The following is a 16259-nucleotide window of genomic DNA, read 5'->3' on the forward strand; positions in this document are numbered from 1 at the left end:
ACCACCATGAACTACCAGTCGAGGCACAAAGAGAGTCCTCTCGAACATATTTAATATTTTATAGCCCTTCTTCCACTTAATGCCTTTGTATAATTTCCATCAAAGAATACTTTAACGAAGTATAAAGTTCCCAGTAATATTTATTTATTTTTAATTTTTTTTGACGGTGTCAATCAATCTTTATTTTCTTTGTAGCGGAGGCCATAGGCCCAGGCTACACTTCAGGATTTCAGAGCGGTACATATGTGCATATATAGTTCAGAAGACAATAAGTTAATTTACAAAGTATACAGAATGAAATATGATATTATTGGCATAGAAGTGAATCTCTAAGTTTCATTGCATTGTGTATATAAATAACTAGGTTTTTTACAATATATGGATTGCCAGTTGACATGAGCATATTAAACTTAATAGTGGGATTCGAATAAAAGTTATGTGGTAAATACAAACATCTGAGATTTTGATAACATTTACATACCAAAATAAAATGAAATTCATTTTCAATAAAGTTATCTTTACATACAAAACATAATCTATTTGATCTGGGTTGATTAATATATCGACCGGTTTCAATTTGGAGGCGGTGTGAAGAACATCTGAATTTAGCAAGGGCCGATCGGAATTTTGAAATTGATAAATGTTTTATGTAAAATTCAACATCAAATGAGATTTTAAAACAAGAATAAAGTGAAAATTTAGGACTATTTACAAGCGATGTGTGCCATTCTTGTTCATAACTTGCTCTTAATCTAAAATCAAATTCTGATATGAATTTATCGACATTACCCAAATTTCTACGCTGTTCCCACATAAAGCCAAATCCAAAAGAGGAAAGAATATTCTTAATTTTTGATGCCCAGTAATATAAAAGTTATGATTTTTCCGCATTGAAAGACCACCACCCTAAATAACTTGAAAGCTTTCCACTCATGAGTCAACCTCCCCACCCCACTTGCCAACTCTCTCCAAAATGAAACAATTATGTCGATGGTCGCTTTCCAAGATTCTAGTTGAGTAGGTACTGAAACTGTTATCATTGTGTGTTGTAATACAGTTTGAAGTTTACGACTACGAAAACTGCAATATATTTATGTAGCGTAGGAAAAGAAATTCACTGCCCTTGTAACCAACATGTTTATAGTCATCTATTTCTTTAGTTTTATTCAACAAACAATACTATCCCCCAAAAGAAAAGGATAGGCGTTTTGTATTTTAAAAAATCTATTAATTACCTATTGTGTTCAAACAATCGTCAAAACACGAAACAAAAGTGTTGTACACAATTGTACATGTTAAAAGTCGACTTTACCTGAATATGTTGATTTTTATGAGATTTCTTACAAGCATTAAAAAGGCATCGCCACAACGCAACAGAAATCACCTTCCACTTGAAACTGTGCAGCAAAGAGCATGCACTGTCTGGCTATAAAAATCCAGATTACTTTCGAAATCGGCATTCGTTTCGAAGGAGTTTCAAGGTCAAATCACTACGCCACGTCTTGACGCTGCGACACGGAACATCGACATTGAAAGAATGCACGATGGAGGTTACCAATTTTCTGTTGCCAGGCGTCTGAATGCACGATATCACTGCTTGCAGCTGGTTACAACCAAACAGATATAACAAATGACCGTCCCGTACAGGCAGACCTCGAGTCACCACTGCAGCCCAAGATCGGTACATCCGGGTACTACATTTGCGTGATCGTACTGCCACGGGTGAGAGCTGCAGCCAGGGTGCCTGTCAAACCGTAGGGAACAGGTTGAGAGAGATTGGACTGAGAGCCAGGAGACCCGACGTCGGGACCATGCTAAGTGGTCACCAACGTCTCCGTTATCTAAAAGTATCCACTTGGTTGTATATGCATTACCTTCTTCTAAACTGATGTAAAAAATCATGTACTAAAGTCTATTTGTGGAGAAGCATTCAACTTATATTATGTTAAAGATCGCTACCGACCACATGACATGCAAACAAAATGGCGTCTGCCTCTCGACTGGATTTTTAAAATCAGTGAAACATATTCTGACAAGCATAAAACTGCTATAAAAAATGTTAATTATGTTTAAGCTAAGTGTGCAAAACACTCAAAGTATAAAATAGCTTAAATAAAGCAGTGAAAGTCGGTAAAATAAATCTGTACAAAGTGAACACAAAAACAGCTGATCGAACGGTTTTCGAACTCCGGGCACTTCATGCGTCATATTATAACGTCATACGATTGTTAGCGTTTCAGCTTCTCGGCGGAGAGTTTGTCGGTTACCGTGGCAGCGGGTAATATTTTTTCCGGTTGTCACCCTCCTTGGACGGAAACTTGTTAAACCGTAATTGACCAATGAAATTAAAGTATTTTACATGGAGGTAAGAAAAATGTTATTATGAATATATAAAATATGGTTTCTCTTCTAAAATGCCATTCAAGCATCTGTTCTGGAATAGTTCAACCTGAGTCACATAATCACACAGGCGCGCACGTGGATGCTCGTGGCTATATAATTGCAATATTCTTACTCAATTTCTCTTCACCTATTGATGTGGAAACCTACAAATATCATCAAACTACAACTTGGCGCAGACGACTTCATTTGAGAGAGGGACATTTCTTCACGCAAAGTCATGTTTTGCCGTTGTAGTTTACGTTGAAGAAAATTATTCAAAGGTGTATTCGACGCAAAACACAAGTGGTAAAATAAAGCATCAGTAGGAAAATAATTTGGTTAACCTGCTGCTAAATATGGTGATACCTCATTTCATCAACTTTACAGGGGCGGTGGAATCCGTGAGGAGCCGGGTCTTCAGCAACCCATGTTTGTCCCAACAGCTAGGTGACTAAAGGGATCGGTTAGGGATAGATGACATGCTTGAAAATATGTCATCGTATCCCAATCTCGTAGATCGGAGCTCATGATGACAATACTTGACTGTCTGTTTCAGACTCGATTATTTACCAACCGCCGCCATAATACAGTCGAACCCCGTTTATCCGGACATTTTGGTTACACTCGGAAATCGTCCAGATAACGAGGCGTCCTGTTAACTGGATCAAACAAGCAAAATGTATTGACGATGTATATTAAAACATTATTCATGTATGTATATCAGTAAATCAATAGTCAATAGTAAAAACAGTGAATCATAACATATAAATGTACCAATAAACTTTCTTTCAGCACGTTGATTCACTTTATACATTATACATTGTACATTTACTTGACTCGATATCTGGCTTGATTTACATATCACATGTAGCACACCTGTCTACAGAAATGTGACAGAAAATAGTGTTTGAGATGAAGTGCAGCTGTTGAGGCAAACTAACAGCATACAAAATTGACCAAAACATGTCCAGTATTTCTTATTAAAAATAACGGCGACAAATACACGTATTTAGATGATACCAGAAATAGTTAAATGTGGTGAAAATCTATAGAGGATCGATCTGATTCTTTTTCAGCAGTCAATCTAAAATTCTAGATTTACTAATGGAGTTACTTCCCTTAGATAAACAGGAAATTACATCATTTGGCGGTTTGTCGAAATGGCGGCAGGTTAGTCTAATTTGCCACATGTAAACATTGGTTTGCCGCGTGTCGTCATCTAAGTGTCTCGCTACCAAACATGGCTAACTATCTTCTCTCCTTCATTTCAGATCACAGACAGGTAGGTGGCAATTTGTTTCTCCGTCGTCAAAGTTGCAGGTGCGTTCTAACCACTGAACTTCGCCGTGCACGTCGTCCACCTATTCTCAGCATGCGTTGTGGGACATGCAGCTGTCAAAATGGTCACGTTGTAGTTGACCACGACAATGTCGTCACATTTTGGTGTGTTTGATGTCGGGATTTATGAGTTATGTGTGGATTTGATTAAATAAAAAGGTTTACGTTCAGTTCATCACATTTGAACTTCTGAAGTTGAAGTGACGTCATACCGGTGCATGGTGCCAATATTGATTTTATTTCGTGCCCTAAGAAAACAAACGAAGATTTATATTCTGAAATTGTATTTACACGTGCACGACATCTGCAAGACCGACATGAAAGTAAACTTTCATTTTTAATTCTTATGAATTAAATTATTGCAACAATAGTATTGCAATATATTTTTAAGTGTTAGCCACAACTTAGTGTGAAGAATTCCCCAGCATAAAATGATAAATATACAAACGAAAACTGACAACCTACTTTACATTCACACTTTGCTAAAACATAACATTGCCAACTTATTTTATGTATCTTCCTTCATTTATAGGGAGAAAAAAACTTTGTAAAAAATACATCTTTCTACAAATGCTGGGGAGCATTATGATTTGGCAATTCACTTTTATTTTAAGTGTAATTTTGGCAAATATACCGGTATTCATAAAATGAGCTTATTCTAGAATTTGGTGAGTGTTTTATGCTCTTAGTAAATTTAATAATTGCATGTTATATAAATGTATAAATGCATAAGTATTCTGTTTATGTGGGTGTGGGGTGCACCCTTGCATGCCCCTGGTCCTGTATAGGACAACAGGGGGGTATTATTTAGGATCCTGCTGATATCCATTCGTCACCACTCGCCCCTTTCCGTAACCTCCAAGAAGACTCATCCCCCTATCAATGCTTGTTATGTGCAAAAATAGACAAACCAATCAGAACGCTCGTAAATGAGTGTGGTGCTTTGATAAAAATAATCCCGAGTACTTAAGTTGTTTATGGCATTATGTCATTGTTTAAAAAATTATGAAAAATATATATGGTCATATTGAAAGTACAAAGAACGTAGCTAAAAGGATTTTGCTGCCTATTATGAAGTTTTTAATAAGAATCATGCAATTGACGGTGAGAGATTCAAATACACGCACATGCGTTTGTTGACATAACGGCTCTCATGGGTCCAACTGAGTGTATTTCTGACGATCTTGCGGGCTTGTTATGGAGATTGTACGTGCGCTTCAACCAATTTTCGGAAATGTAAATTATAATCGCATCGAGTTTCAAAACGATATTATCGTATTTGTATGTAATTAATCAACCCTAATCTTTAACATGGGCTTATATTTCATAGCTCTGGGGATATTTTAGTCTGACTGCTTTTTGGCCATTCAGATTGTTTTCAGCGAATTCAATTAAAATTCCACCAGGGTGTGACAACAAGGTTACACGAATGTTCAGTTTGAGAAATATTTCAAAGTCATATTTGAGTATCTGCTTTGGGATTTAATATAGCTGAAAAAATATTATCTTATTTGTATATGCAATAAAACAATTCCCATTTGTGATGACTAAACCCTATTAAGAAAATTAACATAACTGGAAATATAAGGTTAACAGCTGGTAATATTTACATTAGAATATGTCTTTAACAAATATGTTTTTCTCCTTCTTTTAGTTGTATCAAAGAGGTTTAATTCTTTAAAATAAATAAGTAAACAAACCCCCAAAACAACAACCAAGCAATACAATATATAGGTGCTTCGGTGATAATTAGGAAACATTGGAATCAAACACGGATAGAGTTATCGTTCTTATTTAAAGTAGTTCTGATGTTCATGCGCCAGTATGAAATCCTTCCGGAGGGGCACAAGTTGCTATTCGACTTGTCCCGGAATAACACGAGTTGGTCACGAATGGCTGATGTCATGCCAAAATACATTAGAAATATGATTTCTAGATATTCTGCATTACTGTAGAATGGAACTATACAGGGGTGGATATAACTTTAAAAAATGCTAGTGTACTACTATACCGGCCGTTTACTTGTTGATTTTATAAATAAACAACATAATTAACATTGGAAAGTCAACAGGACACCGGTACAGAGGGATATACAAATTTGCTTGCCTGACAGAAAAAAACACTGGACTCGGACGTCGGGCAATGGGTTATTTCCACCCCTGCTCTATTGCACCAAGGTCACTATATTACATCTTAATGAACCTTGATGAAGGTTGCATGGTGAGTGGTTTTAATGGTGGTAGTCTTTGCTTGTCAGATGTCATTACCCGTCAAAACATTGACATCATAAATGCACATCATGGCAATATATTATACCACATTATTGTATATCATATTTTCTTCAAGATTTTGCAAACATTGTTTCTACCCCAAAAAACACAGCTGTATAGAGGGGTGTGTGCATTATACACTCCATGATGAATTATGTTGTCTTTTTCACAAATGTATTGACATTCCTTTCAGGGGTGGAAATAACTTTAAAATTGATAGTGTACTCCGGTACAGTGGAACATGTAAAATCACTTGCCCTGATAATTTTTCCACTATACCAGCCGTTTTCTTGTTGATTTTTAAAATAACAACATAATTAACATTGGAAAGTCAACTGGACATCGGTACAGTGTGATATACAAATTTGCTTGCCCGACAGAAAAAAACACTGGACGTCGGGCAATGGGTTATTTCCACTCCTGCCTTTCCACTCCTGCCTTTGAGCTTGGAACACAGGAAACACAATTTCATCAAATCCATAATGAAGTACACAAGTTAATCATGTAATTACTATTTATATTGTATGGTTCTAGAAAGTGTTCATTGTATATCTGGACTTACATTGTTACTGTTCAAGATCTGTAAAAAGTTAGAAAAATGTTTGAAGATGGTTGTGAAAGTTGCCCACACTTGTAGCTTGTTATTAAGTACACTGAGCTTATAGCTGGAGCGGTGATGTGTTGAAAATGTTCATTGTGAAGATGTTTGTAAATGTGTGGTGGATGAAAATGTTATGGTGTTGTAGAGGTAACTTGATATATCCCAGATAGCAGGACAAATGAGGAGGAAGAAGCTTTTATGTTTTACACTATTGCACTGAACACAGTCTCAGGAAACTCAGCTTTCAACTTACTAAGCCAAATCACAGGGATGAGAATTTTCCGTGGAATTCCACATATTTGATTGCACTCTGCATTAGATCTGGCATGGGGACCTGTCAGCCCCTATGAATCTCACCTGGCATGGGGACCTGGCACCTGGGGACCTGTCACCCCAAGCCCCTAAGACCCTCACACCTGGCATGGGGACCTCACCCCCAAGTGGCATGGGGTCCCTGTTGCCCCCCAAGACCCTCACCTGGCATGGGGACCTGTAAGCCCCTAAGACCCTCACCTGGCATGGGGACCTGTAAGCCCCCCAAGACCCTCACCTGGCATGGGGACCTGTCACCCCAAGACCCTCACCTGGCATCCTGTAAGCCCCAAGACCCTCCACCTCATTTTCTTTTTTTTCATCACTCATACCCATTGTCATCACTGAAACAATTATGTGAAATAATCTGTCTGAATTAGCCTGCAATTAGTTTAGAATCTATTGTATGTCCCTGCAATGTTAAAATAGGAACTGTAAGAGAAAATTGGAACTTAAAAATTGGGAAAATCCCAGTGTTTAAACAACCAAATAATATTTTTCTTGTCGTCAAGGTTTTTAGTGGAGAGGTACAAGTTTGGAAACAAAGACAAAGTCCTGAAGAGGTTAAATTGTTTGAAGTGTTCATAAAAGGATCATGTCATATTTTTTAAAAAAGGTTGGGACAAATTTGGACTGTTCCAAGATGTAGTAAAATCCCCATCTGGAAAATCATCAGTTTTATCTGTTTATTGCAATTTGACTGATGTTTTCTGAGCCATTGTCGTACTCAAGGTACTTTGATTGCTGGTCCATCTGCCTGTGTCAAGCAGAAATGGCACAGGTTGAGCTTAGTGGCCAAAGCTCATTGCATTTATGATGATTGAGGGTGTAGGAGGTGGATTATTGAAAAACTTATTCATTTTTACATTCCAAACATAAACAAAGGGTTCTGTAGAATGTTTGATTTGGTCATATGGCCAAAACTCGAGTTTATGTCCCATTTAGTGATCAAAGTCTCTACCCTATGGTGCCGTTGCTATGTTATAAGCTATGCTTCTAGACTAAACTGAATTTAAATAGACATCTTGTGGCAAGATCACGCTCAAGGACAATATGTAGGGATAGATGTGGCCACTAGTTGGTTAGTCTGAGACAAGGGGAAATCGAACAGAACAGTATTTTACTTAAACCACTAGTCTGAAATTATCCATGGGCCAGCTGGATATGACCAACTGGTGTTTCTCTATGATATAAGTAAGCAGAAAATATCTAGTATTAAATGTCACTTAGATGTACATGTATTCTTTTGGAATGATATATGATCGACTGATGCTTGTAAAGTAACCATGGTAACTGGGGTACTGCGAGGCACAGAAGTACTTAAAGAAGTACACAGTTCTTCTCTGAAGACTGAAACAGTGGAAATGGAAGAACTGTGGCAAGATGCAGATCAAGTCAAGGTTTTGAGTTTCATATGTAGGACAAAACCAGTGTTCACGAATGGTGTTTCAAAGTAACAGGACATTGGAGTAACAGGATATGGAGTAACAGGACATTGGGTCCTGTAAGTTTCAGATGTTTGTCTGACCCATTGAATATTCACAGGACCCATAGAATAAAATTAAACACACATTTAAGATTGAACATTTATAACTGGCATAATTGGAACTTATAATTGGCATTGAAATTATTAACAAACATAAGATTTATTAACAGCAAACAAGTGTCACATGTCACATGTAACAAATTAAGTCAAAGTCATTGTGAAATATGCAGTCAGCCACTGGGGCTGGCAGGTTGTAGACTTATATCGGACTGTTAGCGAATCTGCCGGATTTGTCAGAATCTGAACACTGCAAAACTCCTATGGAAGCTAGTTTTGAATTTAATAATCCCCGATGGAATGTGTGTTTTATCTTACTTATTAACAATAGGGTAGTGGTTAAAGCGTTTGCTCGTCACGCTGAAGACCCGGGTTTGATTCCCACATGGGTACAATGTGTGAAGCCCATTTCTGGTGTCCCTGCCATGATATTGCTGGAATATTGCTAAACTCACTCCCTCACTCACTTAAGAACAAAAACAAAAGAACCTCACACTGAATGTCATGTTTCAAATAATCGTTCCATGAACCTTCTGAAACAGACATAAAATATCTATTGCTTGTGCAAATGTACTTGAAAAGAGATACCAGCTTTGTTCTAAGGCTGTACTGAATGCTGAGGCAATGGATGTATAGTAATGCTCTCCTTTAAAGGTGCAAGGCTTGATAAGTAGAGAATGTCAGTCCATCAGGTTCAAAGAGAACTTGTCCTTCCGAATTTTACAATCTAGAAAATATACTTGAAACTACTAATTATTGCCTTAGAGACTTGTGCAAGTCTAAAGAGATACTTAGGAGAATTGTTATTTATTGTCTCTTCTGTAGCTTTATGCATGAAGATCCGGGTTAGAATTGGTCTTCAGTAACCCATGCTTGTCGTAAAAGGGGACTAACAGGATCGGGTGGTCAGGCTCGCTGACTTGGTCGACACGTGTCATCGTATCCCAGTTGTGTAGATCAATGCTTATGATGTTGATCACTGGATTGTCTGGTCCAGACTCGATTATTTTACAGACTGCCACAATATAGCTGAAATATTGCTGAGTGCAGCATTAAACAACAAAGAAACAAAACTTATGCATGTAATACCTGGGCACACATTTTGTGTTTTATGAGATACTAAGATGAGGACAATGGTATAACATCAAACATTAACAGCCTTTGTCACTTTGGCACTTACCGGTAAACACATTAAAGATTTTGAAGGACTCGTCATGTCAGCATAACCTTTGAACTCTTAACACACTTAACACCCGAACATTTCCAATTCAGATTTTTTTAAATTTCTACAAAGTACACAGCTCCAATGGGTCTTTGCTAAGTTAAAAACCATTCTTGGTATATGAATGAATGCTGTAACTTTGTATGTTAGGTGTTTTCCAGAAATTTGTGTTACATAGTACATGGTTCTTTAATGATTGAGGGCTTATTGGTTCACTTTCAGTGTCAATAGTTACATCCATATACTGCTCGAGTTAATGAAATAGTTCTAATTTGGGAATGTAGTGGTAGAACTTGAATATTTAGTGCCAGTGTTTGTTACAGCATCAACTAATTTTGATAATAGGTCATACATCCGCGTTAATGATGAAGCTAATTAAGTTCACACCGCCTGCGGCTCTGTGTACATGACTAAATGCTCATAGTGAGGCTGTTCTCGGAGGTCACAGCAGGCCGAGAGTCTCTGTGTCATTTTCGTATGGTTTCTTGTCAGCTGGTAAAATACTTTTTCATTTGAAAGAATTTTCAAGATTAGAAATCTCTTTTGCATTAAATCAAGGGTGTCCTGTTCATTACCCAAGTGTTACCACTATATTAGCAAACCTAAAGGTCCCAACAACCTTGACCTCAAGGACCCAATGACCTTGACCCCTGTCTGGGCTTATGCATGACATATACAGAGTAGGACTGACTGACTGAGTGACTGACTGACTGAGTTTTGGTTTTACGCCGCTTTTAGCAATATTCCAGCAACATCAATGCAGGGACACCAGAAATGGGCTTCACACATTGTACCCATGTGGGGATTGCTAGTGAACCGGATCCTCGGCGTGATTTTTTAAAAGCCAACGCTTTAACCACTAGGTGATACCCTACTGCCCCCAGAGTAGGATCACATGGATGAAACAATGTGAAATGGTCATAATATGTTATGTATCAGATACGATGACAGCTAACATCCAACTGACAGTGTCTTCAGGTTAACTCTGACTAGCATGGATTGCTGAAAACTGATTTTAATCCAGAATCATCATGGAGAAAATGTCCTACCGACATTCGATCAGGATCAGCCATGTATCCTTGAGGTGATACTCCTGGCTAATGGAAAATATTAATAAATCAGACGGGCCCTTTTTTTCTCCTATAGATTCCTTGCTACTCCAGAATGAATGACCAGAAATAGACTAATGTTAATGCCAGAAATAAAATTAATCTTAAAATATATATCCTCAAAATAGAATATTAATTCTATTAAAGCCTTTAGCTGCAGGAATCTTGACTTGCCAAAATCATTCTAGACTTGACTTGGATTCATTTCCTTATATATTCTCTTGAGTAGTGCAGGGAGACAGACTAGTGCAGGCGTGGTGATGGAGGTGTGAGCAGACGGCCAAACACACTTGAGTGACTTCACTACGGAGCTACAACAATCACTTCCTGTTAATTTGTAACATAAAGATATGAAAATAAGTTGGTTAAAACTGATGATTATTTTTGGGTAAAATTCTCTCTCTGTCAAGTCATTGTCAGGTTGGGGCTGTCTAAACCTACTCCTGCCAAAGTCTCACTAAACATCCTAGGATAGAGTCGAGGGATTCATGAGATTTGTTCCTGCAGAGTTAAACATTGTAAATTGTAAAATTTGAAATTTAAACACTTGTGACCGGTCCCTTGATTTAAATGCTTAATTTTCAACATTGCTATATCACATTGGCTTGGAAGTGAGGGAATTTAGATCAAAATTGCTATTGGAATTCTACTAGTTCTGGGCAACCCAGTTAAAAACCACACACTTCAATGTTCAGCCCAACTGTCCAACATGAACACATAGTGCTGCAGAACCTCTTGCCTACCTCTGCTAGTCAGAGAGGTCTTCTATCATGTTTAGGTCTCTGCCTTATGCTCCTCTGTGTTTTCAATTACCTCTTGGCCTTGTCAGGTGTTGTCTGTAATTAACAGGAAGTGATTGTTGTAGCCCCGTAGTGAAGTCACTCAAGTGTGTTTGGCCGTCTGCTCACACCTCCATTACCATACTTGCACTTTCACTCTCGCAGACCCTAGAGAATAAATTGAAATATGAATTCAGCTCAAGTGTAGAATGTTTTGGTAAGTCTAGATTTCCTCAACTGTAGGAAATAACTGTTGGCTGGGCTTCATGTGGATTATATTGTGTAGATATATATGTTTATGTAAGAAAGGTATTGATGTAAGTCTAGGTTGCCCAGGCTTAAAGAGGCCTTTGTATTATAAGGTGGTAAAAAATTCCTTGAACTTTTACATTTGAATTGAGTGAGTGAGTAAGGTTTTATGACACTTTTAGCATTATTCCAGCAATATTGCGGCAGGGGACATTAGAAATATGCTTCACTTATTGTACCCGTGTATGGTCTTTGGTATGACGAGCGAATACTTTAACCACTAGGTTACCCTGCCACCCCTTTTCATTTGGAAACTGCTTATTTAATCCTTGAAAAATGGATATGTTTCTGAAAAACTCTTGAAGTTTTCTACCTTCATCCATTAAAAGTAAGTGACCTAAAATTGTGGGTCTTTGTTATTGTTTGTTTTTAATGCAGTTTGAAACTAGAAAGAGGAATAACTAGTTTTGAGGACTTGATTTTGTGGAGTTAATTCTTGAATTTTGTGATAGAAGTTCAAGAAACCTGCACTAGGCTGTCTGAACAGCAGGCTGCAAAGACTGTTCAACCATATGTTACACATCAGATATTCAATCAACTGAGGCCGTTCCTCCATCACCCACAAGAGACACTTATGTGATGAGCCATCAGCTGAGGCGGTTCCACAAACACCCACACAAATCTAGCTGATGATTATTGTTTCAAGGCCCTTCTCAGTGTGAACAGTAGACCCATAGTGATATGGATTCAACCCTGTCTTTGGGATTTACACCACTGAAGGAGTGAGCCTGATAAGCAAGCAGACTCAAAATTGGTAGTGTGGTATTCAGATCAACCAGTCCGACAGAACGACCAAACACACACCACTGTCTGTTGGAATGGTGGACCGCCTCCGTGAGTGGTTAGAGCGTCCGCCCGGAGAGTGGAAGGTCGCGGGTTCGATCCCCGACCGCGTCAAACAAAAAGACGTTAAAATATGGTACTTGTTGGTCCCTGACTGGCGCGCTCAGCATTAATGGGTACAACAAGGACTGGTCGGCTCGGAGTCAGTATAATGTGTCTGAGTGGGGTATTCATGCTTCACTGCGGCATGGTATCTCAGTGGGCTAGCACTATAAAACCAGCTTAAGTCTGGGCTAGTACAAGCAGCTGCACATACACATACACACGCATGCACGTCGTCATATGAGCGAAATATTCTCAAGCACGACGTAAAACCCAATTTCACCTCACCTCACCTGTTGGAATGGTCATGCTTTCGATATGTTTACACTTATTCATGCTGTTGGTTATGAATATTTTATGAGAATTTACTGAACATCATCAAACCTGTAAGATTTGAAGGGAACAAGATAATTCTTTTTATTGTGCATCAATCTTACAAAATATGTTGAGGGAGTTGGACATTGATCCTCCAATGAGTGAGTTTAGTTTTACGCCGATTTGAGCAATATACCACGGTGGGGGACACCAGAAATGGGCTTCACACATAGCCATGTGGGGAATCGAACCCAGGTCTTCGGCGTGACAAGTTCTGCTTTAACCACTAGGCTACGCCACCACCCCTTGATTCTCCAAACTGCTGCCAGGATTCACTATGCACTCTTTTATTCAACAGTTAATATCATCTGAATTAGATAAGGTGCAATCTAGTATTCATAGGCAGACTACTCAAAGTTGTTCCCCCTTAGTGATGCCAGGATCTAGTCAACCCCGATTTGTCTTGGTTATGGTTCACAGGGTTACGGATATTTTACGTTTTCGGACAGACGTGCTCACTCGGGTTGTAACAGTTGCTGAGTTGAGTTGGGTTTTACGTCACATTGGCATTATTCCAACCATAATTGTGATGAGATCAAGTCTGAATTCATACGTGGGTTGTCACAAGGAGAAACTTTACACATTGTAAATTCTTGAATTATGGCTTGTGCTTAAGGTAAAGTTTTTTTTAAAGTGCAATTTTCGCGGAATTGACAATTTAGACTACATCGCGCGGTCAATTATTCGGGCAATCAGTAATTGCCGGAACTGCCAGCTGTCTCTTTGGCCGCCACTAATAGCAGTGAAAACAAACAGAGTGGCTTAACCTGTCAGGCGGCGTTTATTGCTTACTCACAGGAAATCCCTATCTGTGCGATATACTAGGTACACAGTAACCCGTTTACTCGGAAGAGATAAAAACACATCAGTCTTATGTTCGAATTCTGGCGATCTGGCGAATTAACTTCTACTGTATATGAAGCTTTTTGTGATTTCAAACAAGCGGGTTGTTGTGAATGAGATGATTGAGTGTTAAGTGACTATTTAGGCTTCATGATGATATCGTTTGTATCTAAATGAATAAATAAAATACTGCTGTATTATTTCTTTCGAGTCGTTTTCATGGTAATCTGTTTTGTATCAAACCATCTGTCATGTGACCAATTTCCAAAGGCGGTCACAACCCACATTGCTGTTTTAAGCTAATTTCGCGATGGGATTTGGCTCATTATTTAATTATGTTTTTGGAAATCCATTACAGCGACAGTTAAGTATGATTGTTTATGCTACTATCAGTCGTCATTTTAAGATTCCGTGAATTTCTGTCTTCAAACTTGATGTGTTATGGCTTATTCAGCGGTGTATAAATTTTCTTTTATATATTTGACATGTTTAACAATTGTTCATGTGATAATCGAGAAACAGATGTTGTTAAGTGTCCGAAAACTCAACACTATCGTAACTGAAATACTGTTCAGAGTGGACGTGAGAGGCTACAGTAATAACTGTGATATTAAACAACAAACAAAACAAAACACATACAGAGTCTTATTCACAACAAATATAAAGCCAAAATATAGATAAGTAATACAACTAGAAAATAATATAAGTATAATAGACTTACATTTGGTCTCTGACAATATATACTTTTGTTAAAACCAAACATTCCATTGAAATTGAAAAAAGTGAGATCGGACATTAAGAACCTGAGGAGTCTAGACTTGCTTTGTTGAGAACTTTTGCATTGTAGAAAAGTCTAGGTGGAAGGGAAGCATAAATAACGTGGTCCATGGACTGCGACACCAACTATAAGAACATGTATTGATACAGAATTAAGTGTATTGTGTATTGTCCCTTAAAACTGACATGGAATTCAACAGGTACATAGAGTGAGTTAGTTAAGTTTTACGCCACTTTTAGCAATATTTCAGCTGGGGCACCAGAAATGGGCTTCACACATTGTACCCATGTGGGGAATCAAACCCGGGTCTTGAATCACTTGGGTACCCCACTGCCCAGGTACATAAAGAATTGTGCCGATATTGTCTGAATCATTAGAATTTTCTGCTGGGGTCATTCTTGTGAATCGTCTAAACCTACGGCCCCAAGACCCGCATCTCTTTTCCTCTCTTTTTTCACTCACACCCATTCTCATCCCTGCTCTTGTCAGTGGTGCAGTACTTGTTTGTAAGGCATTGCCACAGACTTCAGAGCAGTGGGCTGAAGCACAATAAAAAATCAAGAGATTTTTTTGGCAAATTGGAAAAGGAAATGATATGTTCTGAAGAACTTGTGTTCATTTCAAAGGTAATCCCACAGACTCCCTTCCTCCTCAGGAAATGTATATTTGTTCAAGCAGATTCTCCAGGGACTTAATTAGCTTGATTTTCTAACCTGTCCTGTGTTAAACTATAGATCACTAAGCCAAGGAGAACATTCCTGTTTTACACACCAGTAATTTGGCTTGATGCTGTAATTATGTTGTTGAGAGCTGCATTTCTCTGCACTAACATTTTACCTTTATGTCAGGATTTGTGCCTAAAGACATTATGTTGCAAGGCAGGTTTGGGGAGCATCTTTAGCTTTAATTAAAGTTTAAAGATAATAGTGTGGTTTCTGTTACATTTCCAGAAATACTCATGAGGGAAGAAAAAGAAATTGGTTATTGAGGAGGTTTTGTAATTTTAGCTCACCTGATTGAAAGTTTTATTCTGTTTTTTTTTATCTGTTCATTGTTCAGAGTGAGTGGGTATAGTTTTACGCCGCTTTTAGCAATATTCCAGCAATATCACTGAGGGGGACACCAGAAATTGGCTCCACACTTTGTGCCCATATTTGGAATTGAACCTGGGTCTTTGGCATGATGAGCGAATGCTTTAACCACAAGGCTACCCCACCGCCATTGCTCAGACAGTTTATGAAAAGGCAGGAGGTAAATCTGAAGTATTTCCAGGACAATAGTTTCAGAATTCTATGGCACTATTTTGCCTCATCAGGCTTTCTGTAGTGTGCAGTGTATAATAATTCTGAAGACATTAAACTATGTGTTCCTGCTTTTAATGGTTTTCCATTATATTTGGCACAAAAAAACGTTGACAGTCTTGGCCAATTTAGACATGAAATCTAACATACCACAGGAAAGCTGTCTTCCTGCTGACAAAAAAGCCCATCTGGGTCTGTAATGATTTCCTTCT

General features: G+C 38.2%; 1 protein-coding gene across 3 annotated transcripts in view; it reads left to right on the top strand.

Moving 5' to 3' along the window:
- Positions 1-3525: 3525 nt before the first annotated feature.
- LOC124291509 (septin-2B-like) overlaps positions 3526-16259 on the top strand; it is a 148500-nt gene continuing 135766 nt past the window's right edge. Inside the window, exons 1-2 of one of the 3 annotated variants that reach the window (XM_046728503.1) lie at positions 3526-3552; positions 3654-3664. In XM_046728503.1, the coding sequence (XP_046584459.1) occupies positions 3543-3552; positions 3654-3664 (21 nt within the window). In that variant the 5' untranslated portion in view covers positions 3526-3542. Of the gene's footprint in view, positions 3553-3613; positions 3665-16259 lie in introns of those variants that run through there. The other 2 variants (XM_046728507.1, XM_046728504.1) reach the window with 2 other exon arrangements.

The sequence above is a fragment of the Haliotis rubra genome, unplaced genomic scaffold, assembly GCF_003918875.1.
Source record: "Haliotis rubra isolate DU_JTF1 unplaced genomic scaffold, ASM391887v1 Scf493, whole genome shotgun sequence".
In the NCBI taxonomy this organism is placed as follows: domain Eukaryota; kingdom Metazoa; phylum Mollusca; class Gastropoda; order Lepetellida; family Haliotidae; genus Haliotis; species Haliotis rubra.